Below are 12,862 nucleotides of genomic sequence, written 5' to 3'. Positions count from 1 at the left end.
GGAAATAGTGCAGTCTGGGGGGCAAATGCATCCGATCTCATGCGGGCACAGTCTCCTCAACTAAAGCACAGAGGAGAGAGATGGCCAGGAAGCCTGGGCATGTGTGTGTACTATTTCAGTGGGGAATAAAATGCATGAACCGTAGTTATCATCTGATACAGACCTCTGAGATGAGCAGCTTTCTGTTGGCTAAAATGTGCCTTGCAAAAAAATCATTATTTTTAACCATATGAATCATAGTGTTGCTTTAAGTGACTCGTGTGGCCCTGGAGCTGTAGACATAATGCGCGGATGCACCCTGCTCTCACCGACAGGCACGGAGACGCTTGGGCAGCTGCTCCGAAGGAAACGGTCTGAGAGAATGGACCAGCCCCTCTTGTAAGAAAGGTCTCAGCCTGATGAATCACCTTTCAACCGCTATTCAGTTTAGCTTCTCCCTTGCTCGCCTCACGTGAGGCAAGGAAAAAAGCCCTGCTTTTAGCATTGGTCTGAAAAAAAGATGAACTTCAAGAGGAGGAGACACAGACGCAAGATGCTTCAGGTGGGACAAGGGAGCGACTGCTCTTCGACTGACAGTGGTTAAAAAGGATGAACTTTAAGCAGGTGCGTGTACAGTATGCATTAATTATCTAATCTGAAGCTATTCAGAAAGTCAAATTAGAAACTGAAGTCACCGAGCTGTCAAAGAATGGACACAGAGAATGCAAGAAGCAGGGACAATTCAAAATTCTTCTGAAAAATGCTGTAAGTAGACTGTGATACCTCCCCATTTAAACTCAACACTAGAGACAGTCTAGTTGTAGCAGCACAGGGATTCAACTCCTCTCAATTTATCATGCTGGGAACATAAAATCAGAGGGGTAAATGAGCCTACACAGAGCTCCCAACTGCTGCAGCTTCCAGGACTCATCAGTTCGAGCTGTGCTATCTTTGTAACACATTGCTATTAAATTAGGTCTACACTGGATACAGGCAGGTCAGAGAAGGAGGTTCATGTTTATCTGAGCCAGGAATTTAGTCTAAAAAGATACGCAGATATGGAGCGGAGGAAAGTGATAGTAAGCACTCAGCTAGCAGCCAGCTTGAGGTGTGAATGCTAAGCTTTTTAGCTGGACCCTGAAGGGCTCAGCAGCTCCAGCGTCACTGAGGATCCAGGTCTGCAAAGCCGCTGTCTCAGCAGCTGCCCTCCCTTTGTCTCCATTTGGAGTCTCCAGTTTGTGAGACCCCTGAAAACGAGGCCCTGTGCTGAGCAAATGGATCCAGGCAGCTGTAATTTGCTGCTATGTTTGAAAATAGCATTCTGAATTTTCAGCCCAGCCTGGATCGGCTCTAATGATGCAATAGGAATTTAGTGATTTCCATAGGTAAATGACTCTACTGTATACCCTAAGAAAAATGCACACAAGCAATTCCTGAGCTGCAGACTGGCCTTTGACATGGATTTTTTCTGTGATCTGAGAAAGATAATTATCTCTGTTTCTGAGTTAACCTGCTTATAAAATTCTCCCAACAACCCTGCAAAGGAGAAACCCAGTGTTTGCAGGAACTTTGAAACACCCTACCTACCTCAATGTTCTATTTCCTTTTCCTGATGTCTGACTAAAATTCGTTTACATGCTTTTTCGGTGGCAAGAAGGGGGACTAAGTTCTTCAACCTCAGGCACAGTTTCTCCAGGTTAAAGCTGGGCCACCGGAACCACGTGTCCAGGAAGCACGGGCTCACTGCCTGCACACCACTTGCTCAGTGAGTAAATCGGCACTAGGAAGCTCTGGCCAGCATATCACTGAATTCATAGACCTCAAAATGAAAGGTGTCGCAAAGAAAAAATTATTCAACTTACAAGAGAAGGATCCAGCAATTTTTGAGTTGCAGAGCAGAAGCAGAAGTACGGCAGTTTCATTACTTGACAGCTTTTCGTTCCCATGGGATACAAAAAGAAAAGGCTTCCAACTTTCACCTTTTGAGATTCTACAGACTAAACTGGTGCCCGCTACAAAGGCTCAAAGAGCTGCTGTAGATGATGCAGGCTTCGGTTTGCTGTATCAGAGTGTGAATGTGAGGGATGGACCCCTGAGACTGGGCCCTGAGCATCACATCACACTCCTGAGCAAAGCCCTGCGGGGCCTGGCACGGGGAGCACCAGGCGCCTGCGGTCAGAGCTGGAGCAGTGTGAGATGCCAGCGCCCAGGGCAGGAGACTGGTGCGGGAGGGCAGAGTCAAGGAAGGTGAGACCCATGCTCAGTGCATACAGAGGAGGAGGAGGAGGAGAGGGGCCAAGAAGAAAGCTCTGAGTGGCTGTGAGCAAAGGCTTCTTGAGCTGCACAGAGCAGTACGTGGTATTGGATGAGATCAGAAGTCCTGATATGAATGGAAAAGACAACTTTGCATTGAGCTAGGAGATGAAAGAGAAGTGCCCAGACTGTTTCCTTTCTGTATGGGTGGCCTGTCTGACTTGTTACCTTTATGTCTCCTGTCACCTCATGCTCCAGTGTACTCAGCAATCCATCCCTTTTCTTCCACTCTGTCCTCTTTACAGACAGACACCTGCCGTCTAGAGGACCAGCATGCATGCCTGTACTTGTTTGCATGGACAGCCCCTCTGCCTCTAACTGGGAATGAGTACCTTGAAACTGGGAATGGAAACTCTAGCTTTTCACAAGGGGACAGTGTTGACAACTCTGCGTGCTTTGTAAAGACTAAGTGGGAAGCCAAATTATACTGTGCACGTTTCACAAGTTAAATGCACACTCGCTGCAGTGCCCAAGGGGTGAAATTCCTAGGAAGCCTGGTACACAAGCTCAATTGTGTGTATATGAAAACAGGACCTGTTTCATCTGAACTTACATCAGGGGAACATGGCACTCAGCAGAAAGGTGTCTCAAGATGATTGACTTGAATAACCCATGACTGCTGTTGCAGTACACAGTTTTAAAGGAAAAAGAAACACATTCTTAAAACAGGAAGAAAGAATACAAAGAAAATTAGTTTTGTGTTTTACACAGGCAATAAAAGAACAGTTCTCAGACTCTTGTAGATATGATGCCAATTTATTTTGACCTAATCTTCCCATAGGCAGAAGTTTGCAGGGCTTGGACAATGTGGTGTAGTGGGAAGGAATCATAAACACTTTGAGGGCCTGATGCTGGATAGCCACAAGCTTCTGCTAGCAGCCCCACATGTGGAAGAACTGCAGAAACAGTATGGTCCTGCCCCTCTGGTAGCCCTATCAATACTAGTGCTTGAATGCAATAGAAGATTGCTCCTGCCATTGTCTTTCTAATGGTCTATCCAGTCTATTTTTTAATCTCTCATGGGAAAGAGGTTTCCACTACATTTGGTTTCCACTACGCTATCCCAAGCCCTGCTAGACCTCACTGCTAGAAATCCTTCCTGATATTCAGTGAGATACACAGCTTCCCTTTAATTGGATCCCATTATTCCTAGGTGTACTGCTTTTCTGATGCACTAATTCTGTTTCCTCTGTGTTAAAAGTTTTAGACTACTGTCCTCTGCCTCACTGCAAAGCCACACTGACTTGTTTAACTCCACTCTTCTGAGTCAGCTTTCCCTCTCCTTTGCATTTTGTGAGCAACAAATTGCTGGACTGCATCCTTTAGATACCAAGACTTTCCAAACTGCAAGCATTAATTCTCTGTGCTTGAAAAGCAGTGATCTATGTGAGCAATAAATTTATTTCCTTAAGAAGCAGAATGTAGTTCAGTGATAGAGCATAAGGGAAAGGTATTACATTTTGTGAAGTACTTCAAGATCCTCAGAAAAGCACCACTGCATGCCCTAACTTCCAATTTGTACAAAAGCACAATCTGAGGTGTGGTCCGATCATGTGAGAGCATGCAGTTGAGAAGCCTGAGATGAACAGTGGCTTTGTTGAAGCTTCCAGTGGTAAATCAATATCCTTTACAGATTGGCCACTAGTCATCCACACTGACCAAAACACCGTGTGCATCTCGTTACAAGGAGTAAACAGGTTTATTTGTGTAAGGACACTTGTGTGCAAAAAACTGCTTACCACCTTGCTGCCTGTTGTATGGGTTTTGAGTTCTTTTAAAATTTTGTGCTGAACAACAAAAGAAAAAGGGCATGCATCTACACCAGCTGCCAATCTGGCAACTGAGGTCTGGTCTTTGATTTCAGCAAGTGATGTGGTCATATCTGACAAGAATTTGGTCTAATGATTTTTTTTCTTTCTTTCTGGCAGTTGAAAACTTCATTTGGCACTAATGAGGCAGATAAGCCTCATCCTTGTCAGTACGTTACCGGGACCCATATACTGACAATAAGATATCATAAAGGTATGCCTCAGACTTGATGTTAGTGTAAAAGTGTTTCTGGTGTAAAACTCATAGCTGGATACATTGTGGCTTGGATGCAGTGAGACTTAAATCAGTGTCTATGCAGGACTCCATATGAATAAAATGCCCCATACCTCTGACAATAACTAGGTGTGAAGCAACTGTGCAATAATAACTTCTCCTTACACAACAGATCTCCTGTCTCTAGACCGAATTTATCCTTATGCATGCTGTGTTGTAAACTGCTGAAGACATATAATTGTCTGGAAGTCACCAAGGCGGGCTGTGTCTCTGTCATATTATAGCACCTACAGGTAGCAAGAAGGCTTCACCAGTAAAACAGAGAGGTCCTCTGAACAGGTTCTCCTGATGCTGGATACAGCTGCCATCTCAGATCCCAAATTCAGGCTGTGGAGTTGGTGTTTTAAGAAAAGGAGCATCCACCTCTCTACAACTGTTAACCAACCACATGGAAACAGAAAGGAAACCCACCCCTGGTTTGTATGGGCTTGGTCATTTCCATGATGAAAACCAGCAGTTTCCTAGCAGCACCTATTGATAAAGCAATGCTGATGTTTTCCCCTGTTCTTCAGATAAGCAGATCCTGGGAATGTATGAGAAAGCATTCATAATATGCTGCTCAACAGTAACACATCCTGACAGTTAGACTGTGGAGTACACGAAAGAAGGTTTTTCCAAAATGCTATCACTGTGACCTGGAATACTCAGACAACCAAAGGTTAAAATGAGGAGTGAGGGAGAGGAGGGCTTCAGAAGAATTGCCCCTCTCCAGTGACACAGGAAGAGCTTGAATTCTGCAAACATTTACTCTGGGATCCCTTCTAGGTACAAGAAGGGATCACAGCACAGCCCATGGGTTTGGTTTTGTTCCTTGCTGTCCTTCAAGAGGTTGGTCTCATCCAGTCACTGGGATGTGAAACTCTGGTGAAACTAATTCTTTCCAGGATCCTCTGCTGCAGGCATGCTATTTACTGTCAGGCAGGTCCTAAATCTGCCCAGATCTGAGGAGGAAAATGGGGTCATATGGTACCTCTTCTAGTATATTTAAATACTCTTATCGACACAGACACTGCGCAAACATGTCATTTTGATGAGTTTGGGAGGAAACACTGAAAACAAGTGTATTCGAGGTTAAAATGTTCTGTTAAGCAAAAGGAAAAAAGAAGAGTGGAAAAGGAATGCTTAAAGTTTTGGAATGAAAGCCAAGCAGCAGAGCTTCCTGAGAAAGGGAAATTGTTTCCTGGCAGAGCTAACCATGGCATAATGCCTGTACTCAATCTTGGCTTCACAACTGCAAGGGTGGGCAGAGACCTCGCTCAGCCTAGCTCACCTCTGCATGGCTCGCTGTCCTGCTGCTCTGAGGACCATAATCGTTACAGATTTCCACCCCCTCATCTGCACAGTACCAAGTACCCTTTCCTCCACCCCCTCTTCAGTCCTCCTGGGTGACAGGTCACACTTAATCCCTAATGCAGTTTTCCTATGGACAGGGTCAGTGCCTATGCTGAAAGCAAGCTGCCCCATGGTTTGGACGAGGGCATCATTCCCTGTGGCTCCTGGAAGGGTGCAGCAATTGGGATACTGGACCTGGAAATGTGCTCAGTTGTGATGTCTGGCTGACCACAGCCCAAAGGAACAAATGGCTCTGACCTCGCCTGCTGAGGGAGGGGATGTGTTTGAACCCCAGGAGGCTTCTGCAGCCTCATGCTGAGAGAGGGAACAGACAACTCTGAGTGATTTTTTTCCACGCTGCTCGGCTGCTCACTAGAGTGGGGCAGGACCTGGGGCCTCTCTGTGGTTTCCTCACCTGACACAGAAGGGAGCTTTACTGAAAAGAGCAGTGGCCCCATCACTCCCTAGATGTTCCAGATGAGGACATTGTGGTGTAGGGAGAGCACAGCTTGGGGCTGGAGCAACGTCCAGGAGGTTGCCTAGAAGGGAAGTGGCAAACTGAGCAGAGAACTGCTCTCAGCCTTGGAGAAGCTTTCCCTCTCCTGAGCCAGTGTAGCAACAGGCAACATGAGTATTTAGCAGGAGCTAGTTGCAGAAAAGAGACATGGGAATGGAGAAGTCACAGAAAGAAATCTATTGGTAGGCACAAAGAAGAGGTGAACCTTTCCAAAATAAACCTGTCTGCTGCACCTTCACAGCTTAGGGAACCCATTGCACCATAGGGAGCCACCAAAGTGAAACTCAGTCTTGGACTGCTTCCCCTTGCTGTGCAACCAAAGCTCAAATGCCTCCATGCTCCCAGGCTCCTACCGAGAGGCTGGGAAGAGAAATGCCATGACTGCTGTTGAATATGGGCTGCAGGAAGCTGCAAGTACTTTCAGTGGATGTCTTAACTCACAGCACCTGCAGCAAGGTTTGGTATAGCTATGGGAATTTGACAGCTTCGACCAACTCTGCAGATGTAAACGAAGATAGCAACACAGTAATTTCTGATCCTTTTTGTACCATGAATGCAAAGGCTTAGTGGCTGCTTTTTTACAAGTGGCTTAGCTTTCACCAGGGCCAGCTGTACACATTTTTGATATGAACTCCTCATGTTAACTGTCTGTGATATAAGCTTCGTGATTTCAAGTTCCTTTCATCAGTTGTAACACCAGAAAGAAAACTGATTCTCAAATCTATCTTGCATCAAGAAGTTGGTCTTCACGGAAAAACAAAACAAAACAAAACAAAACAAAACAAAACAAAAAAACAACAAAATTGAAAATCGGCAGACTCCCAAACTTACATGAACTGCAAGGATGAGGTTTTGCTGCCCTTTCCTACTTCTTCAGAACTTAAATGGTTACAGTCACTGCTTTCAATGTAGCACATTCCTGACAGCAGAATGCCTAAGACTGTAGGTACTAGTCCCTAAGGAGCAGCAAAACCACACTAACCACTCTAAGAAAGTGATCACAGCTATCTTGCTTCTGTGGGTCTTTCAAAAATAGAGTCTTTCTGCCAGAGTTGTGATGGAAATCAGCTGGCTAGGTCAGCCCTCTGCCCTTTTTTCTCTAATACTGGTAATCCTCATATGTCCCACTAGAGCAAAGAGCTTGCCAGTTATGCCAGCAGGAAAGCACAGAGCGACTCTGCCCATCACTGATGAAGCAAATGGGGAAATGACAGAACTTCTCGTTCCTGTTGCACAGGACCATTAAGTCTGTTTTTTAAAGCAAAAAGCTGTAGTGAGTCTCTGGGTCCTGCTCATGTTGCCTGTAAAAAGCTCTCAGGAAGAAACAGAGCAGAGAATTGGCAGGTGGGAACTCAAGCCTTTGCTCTTGGCTCTATGTTGGTCTAATATCTTCTTACCTTTGGGACATTAACCACCTTTTTGGAGGGTTGGGGCAGGAAGGGAAAACCAAATGTGTTACTTTAAAAATGTCTTGGGAGTTAAGGTGTTTTAAAATTAAGAATGGATGCAGCAAACTACGAATGATCAATAAACAAGGTTATGTGGAAAGAGTAGGAAATAGAGGTAAATGGAGAGAATCAAGAGCAGGAAAGTCATAGGTTAAATACTTCAGAGAAGCTTCCTGACTGTCAGACCTGCCGTATGTGTCACACGTGTCTCCCAAAAAGGAAATGGCAGGTCTGTCCCTTTCTACTCGGAAACACCACTGCGGCAGACAACAGAAAATACCAGAGGGGTGCAGTCCTCTGTGTGTGGAGAGGAGAGGGTGTGGTGGGGACAGTCTCCTCAACATGACAAAATATCTGCTTTGGCCCTAACTTAGTCTTTTCTCCATATGCAGCTTACTGCGCACAGCAGTTACAACAAATTAAGAGCTCAACTCCCCCTCTGCTCTGAGACATCACAGAATACTATATAGCGAAAAAGAATAAAACAAATGTTAACAGTCACTGATCCAAGCTCTCTCAAATCTGAAAACCCTTATAAAATTATATATTTGTCATGCCACATGTAGTCTGTGCTGAGTTGGTTTGATCACTGCTTGGTCTTTCTCTACACCAAAATCTCTTTAGAGGACATTTCTTGTAATGAACGTGCCTGATCTCTAGCCCTTGCCTGTGGGGCAGGCCAGCACAGATAACAAGGACTGCAATGTTAGCACCTGGGCATTGTCAGAACTGCCCAGCTGAGCTATGCACTGGAAATGTTCAAAGAAAAATTGTACTGGTGCCTCAGGCACACTGTTCCCTGGCTTTGTTGCATGTCCCCTGCTGTTGGGGCTGCACCGATGCAGAAAAAAGCTTCTGTGGGGAGAAAATATGAAGTGTTTGGTAAGATCTGTGTTTAGCTGAGAGCAATACCAAAAGCCCTCTTTCATCATTTGAGGTTTTGCCAATGTTGTAATCGCCTTTCTATCTCCTGTGACCCTCCTAAAAATATATTTTTTTTTCCTTTGTCACTTAAGCAACCATTTGAAAAGCTAGCAGGTCCAGTCTGACACAAGCAAAGCAAGCACCATCGCTTGCATTTTGTATGAATGGGGAAAGAGACAAGGGGAGGTGAACTGCCTTGCACAAGAGGGTGCTACACAGGAGAAGGCTTGGATTTAAATGCCAGGGAAGCCTGACTCCTGCCCACCAGCCGTGTGCTCACCCAGAGACAAGAGCTCCAGCTCTCCAGAAGCACAGGACACGCAGAATGGAGAAAAAGGCACAGGAAACTCTCTGGGGGTGTGCTACTCATTCACCTTGCCGAAGCAGTGGTTCTCGGGTCCTCTTTCATGAACTAAAATGCTCTATTGATAACGAAAGTGAGACCGCCCAATCCACGTGGAACGGGGGGACACACCGCTGAGGGTCCAAATCACAGCTGCTGCTGCATGAGCTGGGTAGGAATCAACCCCAAGGAGCCTACTAATCCTGTACGGTTTGTTGACTTCTCCTTATGTCCCCATTTCTACTGATTTTTTAAAACAATCATTCAAAATGGTACCTTTTAAATTGTAACTCTCTTTCCCACCTCAGATACTAAAAGAGTAAATGGCAGTCCTTCCTCGTTCCCCTATCATAGATGTAATTTCTCCCCACACCATCCCCTACTTTCCAAATCTGGAGTAAAACCTGCAAAATATTCCGAGGTGCATGGCAGGGGCTGGGGTGGGGGTGGGGGGGGGGAAGACATTTATCTGAATCTCGGCAAAGAGATATTTCGAGCTGCCTTTAGTGAGAAATTGCTTTGCAAGGTGGAGCTAATGCAGACCGAGGAGCCAGTCACAAGCTAGTGGAAATAAAAGTTTTCTTTACCTCCATGTCCTGCAAGAGAGAGGTGTCCTCAGGGCAATCTTTCTTCCCCACCCCTTTCCCTCTTATCTGTGGGAAAACTTCAGCCGAGCCAGAGCAAAATCGTGCTGCTGTGGAGGGTATGTACTATCCAAGCCCCTGCTCAGCTTGAAAACTGACAGAGCCCAGCGAGCGGCCCTGCACTACGAACAAGGAAGAAGGGCGGGTGGGTGAGAGGAAGGGAGGGAGGGGAGAGGAGGGGGAGGCAAGGCAATCGGGGTTTAAATTTAGACACAAATCTAAACAGATAGTGTCCTTCCCGGAGTGCTGGGCTCATGAGACAACAAGCAGCAAACTGCTGCTGTGCCCAAACTTGGGGACCCCGCATGTGCATTTTCTTCCTTCCTTTCTTTCTCCCCTTCGTATTTTCTATCACCTTATCTTTATCTCACCCTGCCAGCTCCGTTTTGCCTCTATTTCTCTCCATTGCTTGCAGTTGCTCCCCCCCATGTCTCTGCCTGGGTCTCTCCCCTGTCCGTGCTTCTCTCTCCAAGTCTGCAGGATCCCTTCCTTGTTTATTTGTGAGGAGGATCTTTTTTTCCTCTAACTGCAGCTTCCCTCCTCTCTTCCTTTACACTTTTAGGTAATTTCAGTCCGCAGTGGGGTGTCTTTAGAGTGGTTAGAGAGGCAGAAGAGAAGCAGTGCAAAGGTGATTATTGCATTTGAACAGAATTTAAGGCTCTGGAGTCCTGGTGCATGGCTGAGACTCCCAGGGATGACAATAATAGAAGCAGCACTGTGCTGCCAGGTGATTCCCCAAGGAGAGATCGGGGCTCCACTGTGAAGGGTGCTGCAAAAATGTGGGCACAAGCAGAAGGTCCTCATGCAAGGTGTCACTGGCTAGCTGTAAAGCAGGACTAGCTCTCTCCACCCTGAATGTGTGTCTCACGCTACCAGGTCAGACAGTGGAGGATGTTCTTTCCCTTCACAGTGAAGGAAAGACTTGTGTACTGGAATTCAGAAGCTTCTGTCATGGTAGAAAAACTCAGGTGGGAAAAAATAAGCCTAAAGAATGTTTTGGTACAGTTTCCTTTTCCATTCTGATCACAGTGTTGTAAACTAGACATGTCTTTTAGCAACTGTTGCATATGCTCCTTCTCAAGAATTTCAGTCCCCACCTCTTGAGAGCAGGGTGGTGCACAGGAATTTGGAAACACTCCCTTTGTCTTCTGCTGGCTTCCTTGCCTTGCATGCAGCTGCAAAGTGACACAATGTCATGTCGTCATTTTGGGATGATACCTCGGGGGCAGAAGAGAGTTAAAGCATCTTTTCTGAAAGAAATGCATACTTTTGCTTTGCAGTGTTTCACAAGTCCCTGCTGGCGATGGTGGAAAACATTCCGGAATGGATTTAAATGTGACCATCATGATATACCAGATTATTGTTACCGATAAATCCTCTCAACATAGTTGTTCTTACAGTATAGTTAACTGTTGTCGTACTGCATGCTGTAGGACTTCTGATTTAGCAGATTGAAAGAATGATCTCATTATCTCCCAGATTCAGTATACAATAGTTACTCAGTCCTTAGCCAAAAGAATGATAGGCTGAGTTGCTGCAATCTGGAGATAGGGCAAGAGGACTAATTAATCTTCTGTTACTGAAACACTGGATTAGTTGAAATCGCTCTGCTGTAAGAAACCAGAAGATGCTGCAACTATAGATACAAGAAAATAATTAAAAATCTAAAAGATACGAAAAAATTAAATTCCTTCTTGATTGGAAATCCTATTGATTTCTTAAAGTCCTGAAAATGGTATGGTGGGAGAAGGGATGGGAGCAGAACTGAGAAGCAGGGGGAGGGGGGAGGGCAGGGTGCTCGGGCTGCCCGTGCTTTGCCCGCTGTCGGGACAGGAGGAGGATTTCATGCTCAGGAATTTCACTGTGGGCATTGGTCACAAGTGTCGTTTTCAAGATGTCTGCCATGTAACAGACCTTCAAAATCACATACCTCCAGTGGTTGCTTCATGCCGCTCAGGGTCTGTTTCAGTATTTTCTTTCTGCTTTCAGGGGTTGTACTCTGTGGAGAAAACTTTTTGCTTAGGTCTACAGAAAAGGAAACTGCTAGGCTGAGACAGTATCGCTTTACCCATACTAATAAAGCAAAGGTAGCGGCAGCTGCCCTACCACAATTCTTCACTCTATTTATTTCTGTTCCCATGTATCTTGCCACAAGGCACATCTTTTCTGCCAGCAGGATTCCCAGATGCCATTGCTCTGATCATGGGACACAGAACTTAGTTTATTAATGCTAATCTTTCTTCATGAAGGAGCAAGGAGAGAAAGAACAGAAAAATGGTGTATGTTTTTCTCCAGACAGGAAGACATAAGATGTGGTTTGCTCTAGACTTCCTTGTTTCTGGACTGAAAAACACTAGAAAATCTGAAACAAACAACCCACATGCTTTAACTGCAAGAACCTTGTAACAAACATTATTAAGGGAGGTTATACTGAGGAACTGGGTGTTTTACGTGATGTGTCCATGCAAGTAGGAATGTGAGATATTTTAGAGTATGACTCTGCATCTCTCTGTATCTCTGTTTACAGAACTTCTGGGATATATCAGTGTCTATGAGACTAACTTGTTCGTATATGCAAAAAAAGTTTTCTACATCTGTTCTGCGCAGGAGGAGAAAATCGCAGTCATCACAAGTGCCACTAAAACAGACTCTAAGGGGAAATTTCATTTGAATGAGAAAATGTTACGGACCCCTAATCCTTTTCAAGACATGTGAGGCCAAAGCAGCAAGTTCGCTTCAGGCCAAATGACTGGTACTCCTGCTACAGGCAGCATGGGGGGGAGAGGTTCAAGGAAATCCCTCGTCCTGGCGTGCCTGCAACAGAGGTAGCTTAAGTAGTTCTGCCATGCTGAGGAACACCATGTGTAATATTTGCTGGCCTCTTGCATTTTGGCTATGAAGTATGGACAGTGGGGCTGCCAGAGGTTACAAGATCAACAGAAAGGAGATGCAGGGATATGGCAACTCTTTGTTCAGAGACCACTCAGGAAAGAAAGCTTTTGAGAGCATCTGAAACTTTGATATTTGTGTCCACGCGGCTATCTCATTTGGTTGTGTCTGTGTAGGTGTCAAATCTGGGAAGGCATGTTTGTCAGGGTGGAGAGAGCTGTGGGTCTCTGCAAGATAGATTGAATCGCTGTACTTTGTTAAGGCATTTGTTGAGGGTTTAGTAGAGCTCACCTGCCAGTGCCAGTATCTGAGATTGTTCTGTCTGTTCTGTCTGGCTTTGGCTGATGCTATCCACATAATTTTCCAGAAT

At 45.4% G+C, this 12,862-nt stretch overlaps 1 protein-coding gene and 1 long non-coding RNA gene across 2 annotated transcripts in view; one reads left to right on the top strand and one right to left on the bottom strand.

The window, feature by feature from the left end:
• Positions 1-9,730, bottom strand: part of RCSD1 (RCSD domain containing 1) — a 35,090-nt gene extending 25,360 nt beyond the window's left edge. The window contains exon 1 of the mRNA XM_032988263.2: positions 9,547-9,730. Coding sequence (XP_032844154.1) covers positions 9,547-9,552 — 6 coding nt within the window. The 5' untranslated portion in view covers positions 9,553-9,730. The remainder of the gene's footprint in view (positions 1-9,546) is intronic.
• Positions 9,079-11,290, top strand: LOC116960541. Its single transcript, XR_004406445.2, has 2 exons — positions 9,079-9,164; positions 10,884-11,290. It is a non-coding gene; the product is annotated as an uncharacterized LOC116960541 (long non-coding RNA).
• The last annotated feature ends 1,572 nt before the right edge of the window (positions 11,291-12,862 follow it).

The sequence above is a fragment of the Tyto alba genome, unplaced genomic scaffold, assembly GCF_018691265.1.
Source record: "Tyto alba isolate M040663 unplaced genomic scaffold, T.alba_DEE_v4.0 Super-Scaffold_14, whole genome shotgun sequence".
Lineage (NCBI taxonomy): Eukaryota > Metazoa > Chordata > Aves > Strigiformes > Tytonidae > Tyto > Tyto alba.
This window is presented reverse-complemented; position numbering and strand designations above follow the sequence as displayed.